We start from the raw sequence: 19,790 nt of genomic DNA, 5'->3' as shown, positions 1-19,790 counted from the left end.
TGCCATGACTGAATTCAAGAAACAACAAAATCTCTGTATACTCCAGCCCAAGATGAAAATAGCTTTCAATTAGGCCATCACGTCCACAGGGGTATTCTTGCAATGTAGGAATGTTGTTTGCAAGTCGAACACCTTCACACGTGGACGTTTTCAAAGCAAATGTCAATAATAGATGCACGACAAAAACGTTGGCCATTTTGGCGAACCTCTGAAGAAATACAAAAATATAATCAAGGCTGATCAGACTGCGTAGAAAAGTTAACACGACAGCGGACATGATACAGACCAATTCGAGACTTAACCAACAGAATGCGGCAACCGTGGACAGGTGTTTCGAGCTGGTTGGCTCACGTCAGCACGATGTAGCACAGCAAAAGGTTTGGTCTCTATCATGTCACTGTCGTGTTAAGTTTTCCACGCAGTCCGATCAGCCTTGCAGAAATTTGAGTCATTTATATTTTTGGCTGATTAGATCTTTCACAGATCCTGCGTATACCTGCAGCATTTTCGTTGTGCGGTTCCTTGTTTACTGTTTGCTTTTATGTTTTGGACCGTAGATCTTTTTAGATCCGATATGCTGTACCTTTTACATGGTTTGGCCATGTACCTGTGAAGGAAAGTTTTGCTTTTCTCATTTAACTTAATTATTGCGACAGCGACATGATATTTCAGTTTTTTTGTTCATTGTTCGTAGTCACCGCTATGACGTGGACGGATGTCTGAATTTGGGCCCATCCGAAATCACTGCCACGTGCATTTGGCAGACCACTCGACTAGCGTCGGTGGTTCTACTTTTTGCTGTGCTACACCGTACTGACGAGAGCCAAACAGCTCGAAACAGCTGTCCACGGTTGCCGTATTCTGTTGATTCTTGGTTTGGTCTCTATCATGTCGCTGTCGTGTTAAGTTTTCCACGCAGTCCGGTCAGCCTCGCAGAAATTTGAGTCATTTATATTTTTGGCTGATTAGATCTTTCACAGATCCTGCGTATACCTGCAGCATTTTCGTTGTGTGGTTCCTTGCTTATTGTTTGCTTAAAAATATAATGTCGTCTCACTGAAGGGAATAATCTCGTTTTAACAACGATACTAGACCGCCATATTCATAACGTCCACGGCACTAACCAGGTAGGAAGGTAGGGGTCAGCGGCCTTTCGAAAAAAGTCGAGAAAAAAGGCGGGAAAAAAGTCGGGTTAAAAGTCGAGAACAAAGTCGGGATAAAAATGAGGACGCAGGAAAAAAAGTCAAGAAAAAAAGTCAGAACGCGGGCAAAACTTCGGAGGAGATTTGAAATTAAAAGAGCAATTCCATGCACTTAATAGGCTCCATACTCATTATTGCTGAAACTGATTCCACATTTATTTTTGATGGCAATACATCAATTTAAATCTCAACCATTACATCCTCGAAAAACTTTGAATTCATAGAAAAATAACGATTCTTCTGTCAAGCCAACAAGAGAGCATTCTGGAATGTGTCGACATTATTCAACAATCAGCTAAATGGAGACAAAGAGTTGTTGTTTTTTTTTTGTTTGTTTGTTTGTTTGTTTGTTTTCGAAGAATGGCATTCCGTCCAAGAGACAAACTAGATCAATGAACGCATATCGATCACAAACATATATATAAGAAACGTTCTAAGAACGTGTCACAATTTTTACGCTCTTGCTAAGGCGGTGCCTACTTTTGTTCCTGCGCATACGTTTTGCGCATCTCCAGTTACTCGGGTTTCCTATGGGTGGTGCCTACTAATACAGGGATATTTTTGCATGGTTTAGAACTATGCAGAGAATGCAGAACTTAGCAAGTGCTCTTGGTATCCAAAAAGAAAATTGAAGGTAACCATGCATTTTTCGCCATTAGTCATTTACATTCTTCACTGAAGAAGATTGAAGCAGCAACCGAAACGTCCGAATATAGTTTTCAAGACAGTGTCAGCTTTGAACCCTTTCGATTTTGAAACATGCCTGGCTGCAAACGGAATATTTTTAATCTCTTGCAGTGTACGCTCCGTTCTGACTTTGGGACCTTCCGCGTGCGTATAATCTGAGTATCAGGCCTTCCTTAGGGGAGGGGGGAGGGGCCCGATACTCAGACCAGTGTGCGTCCACAACACAATAGTGCATTCTGAAGCATTTAACATTTGTTAAGTTTAATTCCTGTTTGAAAGCCAGCCGCTATTTTGCCTCTTTCACCTATATACAGTGTATATACAACCCCTTGCCATGAACACTGCTGTTCAAACTTTAAAGTCACAAAGTCATACTGCCTTTTTTCCATAAATTAGTCATGTGACTTTAACAAATTACCGGATTTCAGTTTCAGGTTTCCTAAGCGGCTGATTGGGAGTTCCGTAAATCCGCTCGAAATGACGGCATCCGTATGGCATATATGATTGGATTGACTAGCGAGTTGGTCAACAAGAACAGATGCACAGTCATCATAAAGTGAAAATATGAACTTAAAGAAAGACTTGAGAGAATCTTAAAGAACATTTCTAAAATTAAAATAATTAGCAGTGGTAGCCACACCAGTAATGATACCAACACAGCAGCGAATAAGGTAAAGGTCAGCCGTCTTTCTCTGTTTATCATACCATTGTGCAAGGGATTGGGATGAGGACTAAATCGGATTTTTACAGAAATGGAGATGTGCGATACCCAAAAAATAAACAAGAAAATTACCCACGGGATTACTTCCAGAAAGAGACTAATTCGTACCAATGAAATTGGCGATCTCAATAACGCAGTCAGATAAATGGCTTCCCTGATTACAACCAACAACCAAATACTAAAAATGGCTACATAAAAAACTCGCCTTCTTAAAGAACTATGTTTTAAAGGACAAAAAGTGGCAAATGTTCGCTCTAAAGAAACAGTGAGGAGATTAGTAATAGAAGCCTCGGGGAATAAGCGGAACAATAAGGAAACTGTTAGATGGTCCGACCATGCAAAGCAAAATATACCGACTCGTCCAATTAGCATGGGACCTGAAATTGCCCCGACTAAGAAGTCCACAATCGCCAGATGGATGATCAAGTATAAACTCTTGCGTTGAAGGTGGCGCTGCCTCAGAAAGGAAATAATAGTGACGAAGTTAAGAGCGACTATGGTTAGAGAATCAGCAGTGATGCCCACAATCCATGGAAGACATTGCGACATAGGAAGGAGAGGGAATAACTCGCGGATTCCTCCGCTGCTGTTGCTGGAAGACATTTCTCTTCAGTGGACTTTTCCCAGAAGCAAAGTTACCTAGGAAATGAGCCAGAAGGATAGTTTATTTGTTGGAGAATATAGTGTCAGTTTTCAATTGAGTGTAGTAAAACAAAAACCCAACTACTATATTCCAGTTACGGCCAATCACAACTGACTCAAACCGCAATGAACCATTTGGAAGCAATTACATGTAACCGAAACACGGGTCGAGCGCAAGCCTTTTGGTTTAGCTTCTCATTGGTTGAGAAAGTGGCGCGAGTTTTCGCAAACCAATCACAGAGCGAAGTAGCCTCCCTCGCAGCCGTTCTGTGTCTCGTCACCCAACGGCTGCGAGGGAGACTAATAGTAAAGTAACGCAAACCCAAACGGCAATCGTGAATGGCTTTCCACACTGAATTGAAAGCCGCTCCAAGAAGACAAGAGAACAGATATGAAGTAATTCACATTATGTCATGTGAATTTCAGGTAGAATTTCGGTAGAACCAGTTATTAGTACCTATATATCAAAAAATTTAGTGTTCTACAGTCTACTTGGATCAAAGACCGTCCCATGCAGGCGGTCTAAACGATTTTGGTTGATTTGGTTGAAGTGCCATGAATAGAACAAGCTCAATGGACCAATTTCCATGTCATGTTACAATTCTAGCTTGGCTACGATGCTTCGGGGAATAAAACAAAAGAAATTAATTCTTCATCTCTAAACTTCAATGTATTTTCTGTTGTTTTATTCCCCTAAGCCATGTGGGCAAGCTATATATCGAAACTGGTCTATTGAATTGCTTAACAACTGACGAACAATGGTCAACAATCCGTGTGAGCTATCTCAGTTAAAAACATTAATCAACCTTTATCCAAATAAAACGTAATAATTCCCCCCCATCCCTCAAAAAAAAGACAAAAATAGAGCAAGTAAACGTTAACCCAACCCCAAAACAACGGGCTTCATACCTCAAAACCCTTTTATGTCCTAATTGTTACTTCAAATTAATGTTATCTCTCCCATAAACTAACAGTAAAACAAAATTTACGGCTGACCATCAAGTGATAACTGGGTTGCCATTGGTCACGTCTTCAATTGCAAATCTGATAAGTTTGACCAACGGCGTCTGAGTGAAACTGGGATTCGCAGATAGTCACCAGAGCTTTTCTTCTTCTTTGAGAAGAAAGAAGAAAGAAAACCCAGCTCGGGGAGAAGGGTGCACTAACAATAAGGATGAAATAAAAGTGCTGCATTGACTTCAATTCCAAGGCTAAATGATAATGGGTGTATAAAAAATTACTTACGCAGGTACAAAGTCGGTCTTCGTTTTCTCGAGTTCTCAGAATGAATAATCTTGTTGGTCTGTAGCGTAGACACAGCACGCTCTTGAATTGGGAATTTCTTGCTCCTATTTAACTGCGAACGGCTCTGCTGCGAAGAAGAAGAAGAACCACAACAACAACAGAGATGCGCAAATTCGTTTTACGCGAAGCTGCTCGTTTTAAAAAAAACTAAATTTGTTCATAACCATTGAAACAGTTCCTTAGGCCAGTTTTATCGTGAAAGAATTGTTAGCAGCTGGAGTATTGATCCTTAACTGGAAGGGCGTGGTGGAGGGGAAGGGGCTAGGCGGGGGGGTGTAAACCTCGCTTACGAAAATTTGCGTGTTGAACGACGCACAACGGACTTGTGCGCGTCTTTATACAAGAGATGCATTACGAGACGTATAACGTAACAGATGCATTCTGCTTCCTCTACTATAATATACATGTATATATTTAGCCAAGCCTAAAAGCGGAGCTCCAATTTTTTTCATAGCATTTATAAAAATCTGCTTAGCGTATGAACGTAATATAACCTTACCAGTTCCTCATTCTTTCTGCAGTGATTTATATTTTTAGTGCATATGCAACAAACTGCCCAGACAATAACAATGCAATACAGAGGGCAATTTTTTTTGGGTGCTGATTGTTGCAATGGAGGGCAACTTTAGTTGCTTTTTCTTTCCCCGGGGAAGGAAATTGCTTATTCCTGATTGGTCGAGTGGCGAAAATACGCGCTCCTCATTGGCTGAACACGCCAGTTCTACATTCCGTTGGTTTCTTAATTTTTTGTCCAAAAACAACGACTTCTTTGAAGTTCTTTGGAGTTCGACTGTTTAAGCCGAGTTGTTTGTACCCCAAATACATGTAAATCAAGTGCTGCAGCTAGACAGAAAATTCCTAAACGTTAGTTTTTGTGTTTGAGGATTGACATTCAGTTCAGAAACTGAAATCAGTCATGACGACCATGCAAGTGCTTTCAACTCGCTACTTCTTCTTACAACGAATGATAACTGAGCATAACAGTGTCCTTTTGGTGGGAGAAAAGGAGTAGGTCAAATTTTGTGGAAGAAATTAAGATCATTCTTTATATCCACCGTTTGCTATTTTCATCGATCTGTTTTCGCAGATTTTCAACCTGTTGGAATAAGATAGCCTGACATTAAGTTTTATTGTTGTTAGCTTACTCCTGAATTAAACTTATATTCTATCTTCATTACATGACTGTGTAAAATTTACAACTCAGTCAATGCTTCTCTTACTGAAATCTAAATAAACATCAAGAAAAGGAGAACACGGGGAAATCACCACTGGTTGCTTGGCACAGATTTTTAAGTATGTTTACAACTAAATGAGAGCCGTGCGGTAAGGTTAGACACATTACGCCGGCATAATTTCGGGCATAATGGCATAGTCAGAGCACCGAGCATAATGCCGGCATAATGGCCAAGTTTATAGCCTAATTTTTAGCATAATGCTACAAAACTTATATTTTCCCTATTTTCAGTGAAAATGTAAGGAGAAAATGTCGAGTTTGCCTCCTGTCTGATTATTCAGCTTTTTCTAAGGCTTGGTTACTGGTTTAGAGGCCCGGTTACAGTAGTATGCCAGGTTCATCATACTTGTATTTTAACATGCTTTACACATTTTAGATTTTCCGCGTTATTGTTTGTCGCCTTTAAGAGTAAATAAAAAATATTAAAATGTTGCCTTTTAAGCTTTGGGGACTCGTTTGGGTGGTACCGTGGATTCATGGGCGAAATTTCAGCCAGCACCACGCGAGCATAATAGTCTGACATGAGCATAGTTTTCGGCATAATGGTACGATTTTTAGGGCGGCGCTAAAAAGCATAATGCTCATATTCTCCGCAGAACGTTAAATTAGGTTATTTCACTTTAATGTTTTTCGGAGGACGGCAAAGAAATGTACCAAAATTTAAAATGCACGTGCGGAGCGATTGTTTTTGTTGTTCATTTTCAGCCACGTTGCTGCCGTCGTCGTTGCTTAACAGGGTTCCCTAATATATTTGGCGCTCGGATAAAAATGTCTGAAAATCACTTCAACGCTTAGTTGTGGCCTGAAATATTAGACAGTTAAAACTTGTGCGTGTTTATAAAGTGCAAACGCATGAAGGCAGAGCGGCGGAATGGCATTGCATGTACACGGCCTCAAAACCAAATGTTAAAAAAAATAATATAATTTTCTCTGCAAATATTGGTGGTGTTAAAAATGTTTAATGTATCTGTGTAAAGCTTTAAACACGTAACATAAAGAAAATCATCGATTGTTGCCTGGAAGAAAGCATTTTTGTTTACAAATGATTTGTAATCGGCCGTCGAATTACACGTCATGATAATATTTTTTGTGTGTAAGAGCAAGTTACTGCTCCTATAGTAATAATTCTAGTCTCGTTAACAAATGGAAAATACGGGAAAATAGTCTTTGGTGTATGGTAGAATTATTTCAGAGCTTTTCAACTTGTGTTTGTTTACAAACACATGAGAGCCGTGTGGTACGAATGAAAAAAAAACACGGCCACGAAACAATATTGTACAAAAATTAATTTCTAAACGAATATCGATGGTATCGAGAATTTATTAAATGATAAAAGCATCTGCGTAAAGCTTTAAACACGTAACATAAAATATAACCATCGATTGTTGCCTGGAAGAAAGCATTTTCGTTTACAAATTATCTATAAACGGTCGTCGGAATCACGTAAACATGACATTTTCAGCGTGAGCAAGCTAGCTCCCGGGGGAAAATGTTTGGAAATCCAAAACTCTGTCAATTCTAGTCCTACAGTAATAATTCTAGGGATTAGCATTGTGGGATTACGTACGTACGGACGGACGGACGGACGGACGGGCAGCGGACGGACGGACAAAAGTGACGTCATAACCAAACCAAAATTTTTCGCATTCATGGGTTTCCCAAATTTTCTTAGCTATGGGGCTCCGCGCGCGGAGCTCCGCTAAAAACATCGTCGGAGACCCAAGGGGAGATAGTCGGGTCAAAAGGAAGTCGAAGCGGCTAAGTTTACAAGAACGAAAGATCGAGGTCTTTCGTTCTTCCTTTTGACCCAACTATCTGCCTCTGGGTCTCCGAGGATGGTATAAAAACGGCCTTTTTTAAAACAACAGAACGGCGGAATGTTTAATGTTGTAACTGTATGCTTCAAACGCAACTGAACGTAGTTTGTGTCTTTGCACTGCGCTGGCATTTTTTCAGGCAGACAGACTGAATAGACAATTTATAGATTGCGTAGATAACTAGTGTCGTGCACTCGGGTCCAGAAAAGTGTCCATTTTCCGTACAACTGTCCGCAAAACTCCTGTTTCTGTAAAGTGTTGTTCCACCGTACATCTTATTGATCCTTATTCCATGGGGACGTCTTGAAACACAATTTAGAGGAATAGCGGGGAAGAGAAGGTAATCAATGCTCGCTTGGAATTATTTATACTTACTAAAGTTTTTTTATAACTGTTTTTTTTTATTATTATTATTTTGTTTTGTTTTGTTTTTGGTTGCTTTTTCTGCTAAACCTACCTCAACCAGGGAGGGCGATGATGAAAGGGAGCATTTGAACGGGCACTCGCCTGGACAGGACAGGCTACACATCTTTCTGGCTAAACTGTGACGCTTGAAGCGTCATCCGACTCTCACGTGTGTCAAAACAGTTGTGTAATGTGGACTAAATGCCGACAAAATTAGCCGGTGAGTTTCTACAGTAAACGGTCCCATCCTTTCAGAAGTTCTTTTAGATGTTGATTGTGTTTTTACTTCAGATAAAAACCATTTTGCTGAAGGTCTTGATTCTGGCACATGCTTCAAATAAATGTTTGGGTTTCCTTAATTAATGTTGAAATCGGAAAGCTGCTAAAAACAGAAGAGAATTTTTTTTCCGGCAAATTTCGATTAATGAAGGTATAAAAATATTCATTACAGCTCAGACACTTCGTGTAACTTTGGCCGTCGAAGAAGAATTGCGTTTCTTTTATAAAAAGAACGTTTAAATAGGGCTGAGGCTCCCGGGGGGGGGAGCGGGGGGGTTACAAAGGGGGTGTTTTTAGTTTGGATAAAAACCGTTTCGCTGTAGGTCTTGATTCCGTCAAATTTCGATGGATGAAGGTATTAAAAATATATTCATTAGAGTTCAGACACTTCGGATAGCCTTGACTGTCGAAGAAGAATTGCAATTTTGGAGCATTTATTTACCCGGTATGGTTTACACTCCTTCGGGGGCGGGGGTGGGGGAGGTCCCCATATAAAAGTGATGGAGGTGATCGTCCTACCCTTTAGGGGGGGGGGGGGGGAGGGTTTGTACGCCTTAGGGCTGATGCTGAACTTTCTTCTTCTTATTATTTTTTCGGAGTGACCAATTTGAGCCTGAAAAAGTTCTTAACATGTTCTTAAGTTAGCTGTTATAGTATTTCAATAAATCTATGCGGACCTGAGCGAAAGCAATGAAGATGAGATGTTCAATTATGTACCGGTACCAGACATGCAATAAGAAATCCATTGTTGATGCTAAAACGTGCTCCTTTATCATTTGGTTTGTTAGAAAAATATAGCGAAATTCATACTACTTAAAAACCTTAAGAACTTACCTACCATGTAAGGTGCGCAACGATTCTCCTTCGTTTTCAAGCCAGACGTGATAATGCAAGTTCTGGCCAGTGAACTGTATTTTCACATAGCACGGTGTATCTTGCCTTTACACGTTTAATTACTTTGTTCCTTTCATATAACAGATCATAACAGTGATCCAATGGGTTTTTCCTATTTCGTAGTCCTCGTGACCATCAAGTCATTCACATAAAACACAGTTAGGAATATTCTTGTTAGGTGAATCAACCATATTTTCACATTAGTACGTTTTGTCTTGTTTTCCCACGTCTAATTATAATTACTTTATTCCTTTTGTGAAAATATGGTTGATTCACTTAGTGCGAATATGACTTGCTGTCTGTTTCTTGTGAATGATTTTTTGGTTACGCGGACTACGTATTGGAGACTGGGTATGAACATGCTCGGAGACCGACGTTTAACGGTTTTTTTTTTTTTTTTTTTTGGATTCATCGCCTGTCTTGTCTCGATAATCGGTCCCTAGGTCTGCGATTTGGATGTAGAAATTACAGTGTTTGGCTCTAACCTTTGTGAAAAGAAAGGAACACGGCTCGAACAAATTGGGACTCTGGACTTGAAGGATTAACGAGACATTATCAGAGCGGCACGCTGCAATCACGTGAGTCTCTGAGGACGCCGACATTCATTCATTTCTCGCCTATTCCTGTTCCCTTCTTGTTCATACTGCCAACAGAAACGGGAAGACTGAGGTACAGCATACGTATAATAAGTATAATGACATAAAAGATGCGAAATATAGACAAATATATGAAACCTTGTTCTCAGGTTTTTACTTTCGTAAATTGGTTTCGTTAATTTCGTAAATTCGATAAACCCTGGAAACGAGCTCGCTAAAATGAAAAAAAAAAAATGAAGACTTAGGCTGCCGGAATGAAATCTTTTCTCTCAATGTTTTTAAGGGTAATACATCTCTAATCATTATGTGCTCGCAAAAATATCATGACTTGAATTCATTTTCTGTTAAGCCACATTTCTTGCGCTCGAAGTAGGAGAACGGCATTCTAATTTGATCACTGGTATTGGGATTACTGCGTTCGTGTCTTACCAGCCAGGGAAATTTGAGATTTGTTGGTCGTGGACTGCCAAATCGCTAGAGACGCTCTTTTAGTTCGTCACGCAATCTTCCCTCCCCAAGGAGGGGAAAGATTGCGTGACGAGACAAAAGCGCGTCCGCGAGGGAGGCTACCAAGTGGCCCCCTCTCACTTGGGCTGACCTTCCCGCCTTGTTATCGCTCCGTCCTGGCTCAGTCAAATGTGACTCGTATGCGATGAGCTGCTTGGATTCCGTTTTACCGAAAGGCGCACTTTGACCATTGTCACGGAGATTTTGCTGTATGTCGGTCACAAGTGTTCAAACATTTGACGGAGAACCTCTTCTCTAACAGGAAATTGCTCTTAGAGCACCGAGAAGAAGATATGAAACGATTTCTCCCAGCAGGAATAAACTATAATCATTTTTAATCCATTTTTCCAAGATACATAGTTGCAATCCATTCCAATCCCGGCCATCCGAAGCCAAAGATGAATGATACTAGTTTCTGTAAACTGGTATGGTTATTCTTACTAAACTAAACCGTTATTAACTCGTGAATGCGCGTAGCCCAATGAACGAGTTATAGCGATAGTTGACTGTGGACTTGGTTGGTTAGTTGGTCGGTCGGTCGGTCGGTCGGTCGGTTTTGTCGTTAACTTTCGGGCGTGCGCAGTGAATGAGTTTTAAATTCAATTACTGGAAAAAAACACGCGAACATTTGTTGTTCACGGCGCATCAGGAAATTTTATTCAATATGTAGAGAATAATTTGACGATCATTTAGTGCAAGAATGGAGATTTTTCGTTCAATCTGAGCAAAGTTACAAGTTTTTTCAGTTTTTCAGAAAGTCCGGGGTCGTAAACTCAATTAGTGAAAAAAAAAAACTTGTGAAAATTTTTTCACGACGCGTCAGAATTCTCTCATTCATTCTGTAGAGAATAATTTGACAATCATTTTAGTGTAAGAATGGAGATTTTTCGTTGAATCCGAGCAAAGTTATAGGTTTTTTTCGTTTTTTCTACAGAGTGCGGTTTCTTTCAAGAATTAAAAATAATTTAATTTAGAAATGATTTAATTAAAAAATAATTTAATTTGTCAGTTTTCACGCGAAAGCGGAACGTGCCATGTCACGCATCATTGACGTCGTAAACAAAATTATGCAAATTTCTGGTGAAATGAACACCTAGCTTTAAGATCTTGTCAGCTTTCATAGAGGTTTCAAAGGGAAAAAATGTTTCATTTTCGAAATTTACAACTGGTAATTTATGGGAAAGCAAAAGGACGCGGTCGATAAATAAACCTTCTTTAGCAAGAGCTTGTCATAGTTCATTATTTTTACTTGAGGATTGCGTGGACTGAATTCCAAAGGAAAAATATCACGCATTTATGTCGGGCATGAAATGTAATGCGATACTTTGTTGAACAGATTTTCCTTTGTGAGATCGGCTTGCCCTACGGTAATTTTGTAATGTTAATTCCCAAAAAAACTTCACTTGCCCATCGGGCAAGTGATGGTTAGAATCCACTAGCCCGATCGCAAAATCCAGTAGCCCCGGACTATCGGGGACACGAATTTGCATGACGTAGCTGCACATAGCGTGCTTCTATGAACTTTGAATAAAAAAACACGTGATTTTTTTTAATCGGCGCATCAGAATAATCGGCTTATTCAATCTGTACAGAATAATTTGACAATCATTTTTATAGAACAAGAATGGTTATTTTTCGTTACATAATCGGGCAAAGATATAATTTCTTTTAGCTTTCAAGGAAGTTTCCGTAGCCGTCTAAATTTCAATTACTATGTGTCATCTGCATTCACGAGTTGGCTCACAGGAGCCTTTGATTTTAACGTTTACATCCCTTGCGGTTTTGTACTGAAAATTAAGAATGGGCACTTATGGTTGGGTACCGATCCAGCCGTCTCAACCAAAACAAGCAATTTTCCGTACCGGTTTCGACTCAATACCTTAGAGCAATGTTATAACGGTAACATAAGCGATGCAAACGGATTTCACAGACCAACACTAACTTTCCGATTTTTCAACATCAAGAAAATGGCCGCCAATGAACGCAAGCGTGCAATGCATAATGGGCAATACTGGGTCTTTAATGTCTTTAACGGCTGGATCGGCACCCGACCATAAGTGCCTATCCTTAATTTCCAGTGTGAAACCGCAAGGGAGGCTCCGTTACATGAGAAAGAAGCGGGCTGGACCTAGACACCTTCTCCTGGCAAGAGAGTTTCCGTGAAAATTATACAATCGCCTGGTCTAGATGGAGCTGTAAGACTTCAGGAAAAGGGAACACCAAATACTTGGACTTCTGCGTTGCTAAGCGGGCGTTCTCAACACAAACAAGAGAAAACTCCAGCACGCGCGAGATTTCATCAGCTGCTGCCACCAACATCAGAGACAAACAGTTTCAGCTACAAATAGTTCTCAAGAGGCCAGTAGGATAGTAGAGTGACACAAGCAGCACGAAAAAGCCTCTGACTTTGAGGCTCGGACATCGAGAGGATGTATAAACCAACAAAAAATACGACATAGGCATTTATTTAGTGAAGAAACACAACTAGAACTGCTTGTCAGTCAATTACATGACGTGGTGTTGACGGTGTACACGTAATTGCTAATTTTATGGCTGATTGCACGGTCAGGAAAGTATATCAGTTTTTCCAATATTTCGAAAGGCACGGCCTTTCTTCTTCAGGGTATGTTTGAGACTGACCCTGTGGCAAGAGACGTTACAATTTTAAACAGTAACAAAACAAATTGTAACGTTTTTGTTTATGTAACTTTAGCCTGTTTTTCAGGTATCTATTGTAACTGTTTTAAATTGTAACGTCTCCAGTCTCAAACATACCTTGAAGAAGAACGGCCGTGCCTTTCGGAATATTGGAAACTTATACTTTCCTGACCGTGAAATCAGCCTTGCTCTTTTTTAGAGAAAATAAGGCCTGAATGGGCAACGGTTTAAAGATTTGAGGCCAGTTGCTCGAAGCATGGTTAGCGCTAACCCGGGTTAAATACCATGACAACCTATAGGTTTAATACCTCTTAACCAATGGTTAGCGCTAACCATGCTTCGAGCAACTCAGCCCTGGAGGTTCTGACACGCACTTGGTAGGATTCTCAGAATCTCATGGCGCCGTGGCACATCTGCCACCAAGGTTGTCTCCTGGCTTCTGGCTTAAGACAATTTATTTGTTGTTATTTATGAATTTAAAATAGAATTAGTTCTTATATCTCTTCCAGCACCAGCGCGGTATCGTGTGTCAACCCAGCCTCACTAAAAGTCTGTGTAACATCCGAGAGCTGTTGCCTTGGAAACGTGGTTAAGATCACATGACGTGAGGGAGAATAACCCAAGCACTCAGCGAAGGCAAATAAAATCTGTGGATTAACAGAGAAAATCAAAATAATTACTATTCTAAGCAATACATCAAGCAGGAGGAAGTGATTTTCATTCAATATCCAGTTCAGCTCCGTAAGGTTGAGAATATTCAAAATGACACGGGCATACTCGGAAAAAGAAAATCCGAGTGCTCCTATCAGCCCGGCCTATCAGGAGTCGAACCTAACTAAGACTTCCCGATTACTAGTTCGGTTGCTCTAGCACTGAGCCACAGGAGACTCGTGGGAGCTAAGGTCGTTAAACTAGGTTCATGGGATCAGTTATTAGTTATAACATGGCATGCGCTATGTCACACATCGAAACACAGTTTTCTCTTGTTTTCTTTCCACAAATTCATTGAAATCCCCTTAATCGTTATAATTACGAACAAAACTGTGTTCTCGAACTCTCGCTGGTAAAACAATGCCTTTGAGTCTTAAGTTAAAACTACCCAAACACAGACATTTGTCAGCGTATTTGGCTTTGATGAATTCTTCTGAAATTTTCACAGCAGATAGAACCTCGCCAGGAAAAACTGTAAGAGCAAAAAAGGTAGGGCTTACAAAGGCAGATTCTTTGCTTTTTGCAAAATTGTGGTTTTTGTCACTGTGTAAAAAGTTGTCTTCAAGTTATTAATTTTTGTAAAAGTTGAGCCCTATCTAGTGCACGTTATTTAAACCCCTGTAGCAGTTTTTAGGAAATTTCACCAAAGGCAACACAAGAAAACCCAGATTAAACTTTACATTTTCACGGACATTAATAACGTCCTGCAATAGGAATTCGCCAGGATTGTTATTTGAAACCAAGAACTCAACACAAAAATTGTACAGTAGAACCCCAGTAACTCAAGACTCAGTTAACTTGAAGTCTAAATCGAACAAAATCCGATTTCCCCCTAACATTTTGACCCCATTTTTTACGTCATTTTATATCAACCAACTCCCCACTAATTCAAACTAATTTTATCTTCTCTTGGCTCAAACTTACCTCAACAACTCGAACTCTATTCTAAAAACTTCGGTCAGTAAACCTCAAATTGTCAGAAAATGGCATGTGTAATGTATGGAAACAGGGACCTCAGCTTTATTTTGTCCTTAATATGTTCTTGAAATATTGGCTAAAAAACAAGAAATACGTGTATGCGTATGCTAATTAAATCAACTTCATATCCATCAGGTTACATCGTTTATGATTCACACTTTGTGGGGGACAATGTTTTATTAATTTTAGCGTACACTTAGCCCGGTTGGGGGAGGGGGGCCCCATATAAAAGTGATGGGGATGATTGTGTGATATTTTGAAAAGAACCCCTAAAAGGTACCGCCATACCTCTGACAGAAGTTATTTTAGATTTTAGCCCCCAAAGAGGTACCAAACCACCAATTACAATCCCTAACAGGTATTCACCCCCCATCACTTTTATATGGGAGTCACCCCCCACCCCACCCCCCAGGATACACAGCATATGTATATAAGACGCACCTTAATCTGTGACTCCACTGTAAATCTACGTTTCTTTATTGTTCCATCAGGACAACGGAGAGCAACAGTTATGACCTTAGGAGACAACAAAATATATTATAATTTCATAACAATCTAATTGGAAGTTTTGATCATTTTGAAGGTTATTCTTTGTCATAATGAGGTAGCCTTATCCCCGGGATTCTTATCAACCCTGGGAGTTACTCCCATATATAAGCTATATGGGTATGTGCCGCTATGAAGGGTATGTTTTTCAAGCAGTTTAGTCTGGGATAGAGTATACAAATCAGAGAGGTTCGGTCTAGAATAGGGTATCATTTTCCAGGAAACTGATCAATTGCTTGAAGAATTTAGTCTAGACTTAAAGTTTCCTGGGAACTGACACTTAAAACACGTGTTTTAGTTGTTGTTGCAGTTGTACACGTACAAGATTTTGTTCGGGGCTAGACTGTGAAAGGGACAAAGTTTCTGGAAGAAAATGAGTCTGGGATAAGGTAGGGATTTTTTTGTCTAGAATAGGTTGCAAAATGCAGCTAAACTTGGTTTGGATTTATAGAGAAAGAGTCCCAGCAGGCTATCAGTTATTGTCACTCTGCTTGGTTATGGATTGATAACAGGTGTAAAGAGTACACTGTACAAAATGAGTACAAAAGAGATGGCATTGCTGCCAAACACCCTCAAAACCTTTAATTTAAAAGCCAAAACAAAAAATGTTGGAAAAAATCGTTATTTTTTTAAAAAGAATTTAGATTTCAGAAATAGTCTGATAGTATCTACTTGTTAATAAAGAATTGTACTTTACAAACAAGGACAAGGAAGAAACTCATCATACCCCTTTCTCTCTAACGTCTGGCTCTTCAGGCAACTACATGTACCAAATATAATGGTAAAATAAATATTTAATGTTTGGTGTATCAAACAGAGCTCCATCTCAAATCCTCTACAACATACTAGTTTGAAGTGGGGTAACCTGACAGCTTACTGATATTGGCTTGCAAAATACTCTACGTTAAAAGGGTAACCGTTCATTTCACCTAAGTTGTTTCGCTAACGGCCAGTTCACTAACTTCTTTAGAGGTCAGTTCACTAACGTCTCATATTGATACAATACAACCTATATATTTAAAATTAGGGAGAAAAAGTTTTAGAGAGAAAAGTTTTTTCTCTTGAGACTTATAAAGTGGGACTGTTCCCTTCTTATTCTCCTGCCACTTTCTTACAAACTCATTAGACTTCAGTAAAGTCTATAATGTATATTGAAATAAAGTCTTGAATGTATATTTCTAAAGAGAAGCCCTGAATATACAGTACACCTTAAAAGGACTTACCATAACTGATGCGTACAATTTACCAATCTAAAACTTAGAATTTCCATCTATTGCACTTTGTGTAAAGTAATTATTGATGGTAGCTTGATTGCATCAACGCAAGTACAGTGTAGGGCCAGCATGTATGTATGTATGTAAGCAAGTTATCATAAATAAATAAATCCCTTTATTTAAGTGTCAATGTATTTAGCACAGAGCACTAATTGAGGGCACTTTCCAGATCAAATTGGAATTTGGAAATGTTAGAGTAAAGAGTAAAAGAGTAAAACCATCATTTTGTACCTCACAAATGTGTCTGTTTCTTCTTTGACGTACAGACTCTGTAACATTCTGTACTTGAGGTGATGCAATTTCCTTGTCATCCATTGTTTCAGCACTGTTGGCAGTTTTTTCGTCCCCTGGACGTTCTTTGGTATCTGTTTCCTCATCTGAACTCGTTTCTTCCTGCATCAGAAGTTCTTCGGACAAAAAGTTGTGTTCAGCTTCCTCTTCACCGTTTTCCTTAATTAAACAACAAACTTGTTGATTACAATGACAATGCTCTTTAAAATGCCCTCAGCTGATGAATAGATTTGGCATGCACGGACCGCTGCACAAATCAAATATGCGAAGTTTCATTTTGATAAACCAGTGAGCATCACAGTTACAGTATGTTTGGCCCCAAAGTTGCCATGGAAACCACACATCACTGACTCAAACCTGAGATGGCTCCAAAAACACTACATGATCTTACATACATAGACATTTTATTGAACACATCCTCACATGAGGCAATTTACATTATCACAAAATTACATGTAAATACTAAATCAACTAACAAATAATAGTGAACTATAATAATAGAATTATAATAATTATTCTAAAAAACAGTGAAATACAAAGCAATTATATGGTGTTTTTCTCATAAAAAAAATGGGTGGTTACAATTTTCTTTTTGGATTTCAATAGCCGTTGCTACTGTAAGATCTAGTTATAAACCACACAAAAATACTTAAAGATCCTTTCTAAGAGCCCTCTATAAGATACAATGGTTTTGCACAATTTCAAGCTTGAATCAATACAGTTCCAGATAGAAACAGTTCTGTAGTAGAATGTTCTCTGTCCAGATACAACAGGGAATGTTTAACCCTAACCTTTAACTTACCTCATCTGCTGGTGATTAGGATACTGATAATTTTTAAATCCAAATACAGTGTTTCATTAAACGGCTTTACAGGTGTTGAAGTCTAATCTTACCCTTAGTCTTTGGCCTTTTCCTCTCCAGGTGCCATTAAACTTGTAAAACTCGGCTTCTCGTTTTTCCTTCAACATTTCTTCTCTTGGGGCTAATATGTTCTCTTTGTAGATTTCAACCTAGCAGATTCAAAAGCTCTAGCATAAGTAACACTCTAACTTTAAATTTGATCGCTTGTTCGGCTGCACTGGTTCTCAACCTTACACACTTGTACTTCATTATGAACCTGATTCAGCATAATTGAAAGAAAGGGCACAATGTGCAGCACATTTTGCAGCACAATTTCCTATTGTGGACATGTAATACTTTATAATACATCATGTGAATTGTCACTTCCAGTCCTGCATTTTAGGATGTCACATCAACAACTCTGCCTCAAAAGTTTCAAAGGAAGCTAGTTCTTGCCAAAATTGGCGACAAGTCACAAACAAATTCACAGCAACCAAACTGTTTACCCTATAAATACCAAACCGTTGGATGAAGTGCTTGCAAACTACTTGCAAATGAAAACATTGGCTTTCTGCTTGTGCGTGAAAACGTTTTACGCAACAAAATACCATTGGCTCCTAATTTCCCACCAATTCCTGTGCGTACGAGCTTTTGCAAGCCAGTTAAACCAGTTGAAAGCCATTTACATAGTTACATGTTAACAAAGCAGATCAAGGAATTGATTGGATGTGTAAAGAGGTTACGTATTTGTCTGCCAGGACATACATGTAGGGCAACCAAAGAACCTCTGCTTGTAGGGTACTGTATCTTTTAAATACACATACCTTGTTATCTTGTAGGAATTGTTTCATTTGTAAAACTCTTTGCCTCTTTTCTTCCACTTCAGCGTCAGAATATTTCACTACGAAAAAACCAACAGAGTAACCAACAATCAATAGTCTTTGAACAAACTGGTATCAACTCTGTGATTTGCTGTTAATTTATTCGGATATTAATAGTGCTATATGAACACTGAAATTCAATGCTGCAAAATGCAAAACATCTTTGCAGTAGAAAGTATGCCTGCACATTTTGAAACTTTGAAATTATATTCCCACTGGAAGAGAAAAAGCTTCATGCAATACCCTGAGATTAACTGCCAAATTAAGTACATGAACAAACTCAAATGAAATTTGTATTCATCACAGCCCAAAGACTTGTAAACTGGACACTTTAGTGAGCCACTGGCTACCACACAAAGGATGGTACATGACTGTAAGCCTATTGGAAACCCCGGACGGGGGAGGAAGGGGGACTCTCATATGAAATGGACGGGGATGCTCGTCGGAAATTTTGAATTAAACCCCTAAAGGAGACTAATCTGGGCATGGCCCAAGCTTTTTGACCCCTAGAAGAGACCATTTTAAAACACAGATAAACAAAAAATAGTTACAGTGACTTTTGGCATGCAACTCTAAATGAGACCTTCACGACTAAATATAATGGTGTTTTACACAGAACACCCTAAGTGAGACCAAAATCCTCCCCTCCCCCCCCCCCCCCCCTCCTGGTTGCAACCAAACAGTATTTATAATTCTTGATACTTTTTTAAAAATTCATGTTAAATTACACCAAAACACGAAAACAGTCACATATATCAACTCTACATTAATAAATAAATCAACAAATGTGATTCTAGGAGTTGTGATAGGTAAAGGTAGCTGCAAGTAAAGAACAGAAAAAGTCTGATAATTAAGCTCACGTTTTCGAAAAATTACTTTAATAGCAGTAAGCTTTTTTAAATTATTTGCACCGTACAAGTAGTGGCATCGCATTCATTTATTTATTCACACATTTAGTACTTTTTCATGCAGCTCGATGATAATATCACATTAAACCAGACATTGTCATAAAATATTTAGCACTAATAATCAGATGACACGTCTTCACCTCGTCTGCTCTTTCCCTCATCAGCTGATGTATGGAAAACCTTGCCAACGAGAACACTGATCGGCGAACCAAACAAATGCATTATTAACGTCAGAAATCCAAAACTTATAAACATCCATAAAAGAGTCGTCTTTAGCGTTAGAGTGTTCATTCCACCCCAGATTGCAAGCCCTAAAACTCCACAACCAGCAATTAGAACCAGCCATGTTTTTTCGAAAGCCATTTTGTTTACCCTTGGGTGAGTCTCGCTTCCGCGCTGGCTATTAAACTCGT

The 19,790-nt window shown here is 39.2% G+C and overlaps 2 protein-coding genes across 4 annotated transcripts; both read right to left on the bottom strand.

Annotated features, from left to right (window-relative positions):
* Positions 1–1,972: 1,972 nt before the first annotated feature.
* LOC146464085 (uncharacterized) lies at positions 1,973–9,437 on the bottom strand. 3 transcript variants are annotated; one of them, XM_085130212.1, is made up of 3 exons: positions 9,127–9,437; positions 4,498–4,624; positions 1,973–3,249 (listed from the first exon to the last, which is right to left on the bottom strand). In XM_085130212.1, the coding sequence occupies exon 3, from the start codon at positions 3,211–3,213 to the stop codon at positions 2,329–2,331; it is 885 nt and encodes a 294-aa protein (XP_084986338.1). In that variant the 5' UTR covers positions 3,214–3,249; positions 4,498–4,624; positions 9,127–9,437; the 3' UTR covers positions 1,973–2,328. The 3 variants fall into 3 exon arrangements, with proteins under 3 accessions (XP_084986338.1, XP_084986339.1, XP_084986340.1); XM_085130213.1 differs by having other exon boundaries at positions 9,131–9,437; XM_085130214.1 differs by lacking the exon at positions 9,127–9,437 and having other exon boundaries at positions 4,498–6,360.
* A 1,163-nt stretch (positions 9,438–10,600) lies between these two features.
* On the bottom strand, positions 10,601–19,788 carry LOC146464084 (UBX domain-containing protein 8-like). The gene is made up of 8 exons (XM_085130211.1): positions 19,518–19,788; positions 18,413–18,489; positions 17,642–17,758; positions 16,688–16,906; positions 15,910–15,942; positions 15,078–15,152; positions 12,034–13,594; positions 10,601–10,734 (listed from the first exon to the last, which is right to left on the bottom strand). The coding sequence occupies exons 1-7, from the start codon at positions 19,738–19,740 to the stop codon at positions 13,442–13,444; spliced, it is 897 nt and encodes a 298-aa protein (XP_084986337.1). The 5' UTR covers positions 19,741–19,788; the 3' UTR covers positions 10,601–10,734; positions 12,034–13,441.
* Positions 19,789–19,790: the final 2 nt, after the last annotated feature.

This window comes from Pavona decussata, unplaced genomic scaffold, assembly GCF_977016875.1.
Source record: "Pavona decussata unplaced genomic scaffold, jaPavDecu1.1 SCAFFOLD_169, whole genome shotgun sequence".
NCBI lineage: Eukaryota > Metazoa > Cnidaria > Anthozoa > Scleractinia > Agariciidae > Pavona > Pavona decussata.
This window is presented reverse-complemented; position numbering and strand designations above follow the sequence as displayed.

What these genes read in the sequence shown, in the direction of transcription:
- LOC146464085 (XM_085130212.1), bottom strand. Translation starts at nt 3,213, where the DNA reads ATGTCTTCCAGCAACAGCAGCGGAGGAATCCGCGAGTTATTCCCTCTC.
- LOC146464084 (XM_085130211.1), bottom strand. Translation starts at nt 19,740, where the DNA reads ATGGCTTTCGAAAAAACATGGCTGGTTCTAATTGCTGGTTGTGGAGTT. An exon ending in GAAAAGGCCAAAGACTAAGG is followed by an intron (nt 16,907 to 17,641) that starts GTAAGATTAGAC and finishes TGTTTAATTAAG; the next exon opens with GAAAACGGTGAAGAGGAAGC. An exon ending in CAGACGTTAGAGAGAAAGGG is followed by an intron (nt 15,153 to 15,909) that starts GTATGATGAGTT and finishes TTGTCTCCTAAG; the next exon opens with GTCATAACTGTTGCTCTCCG.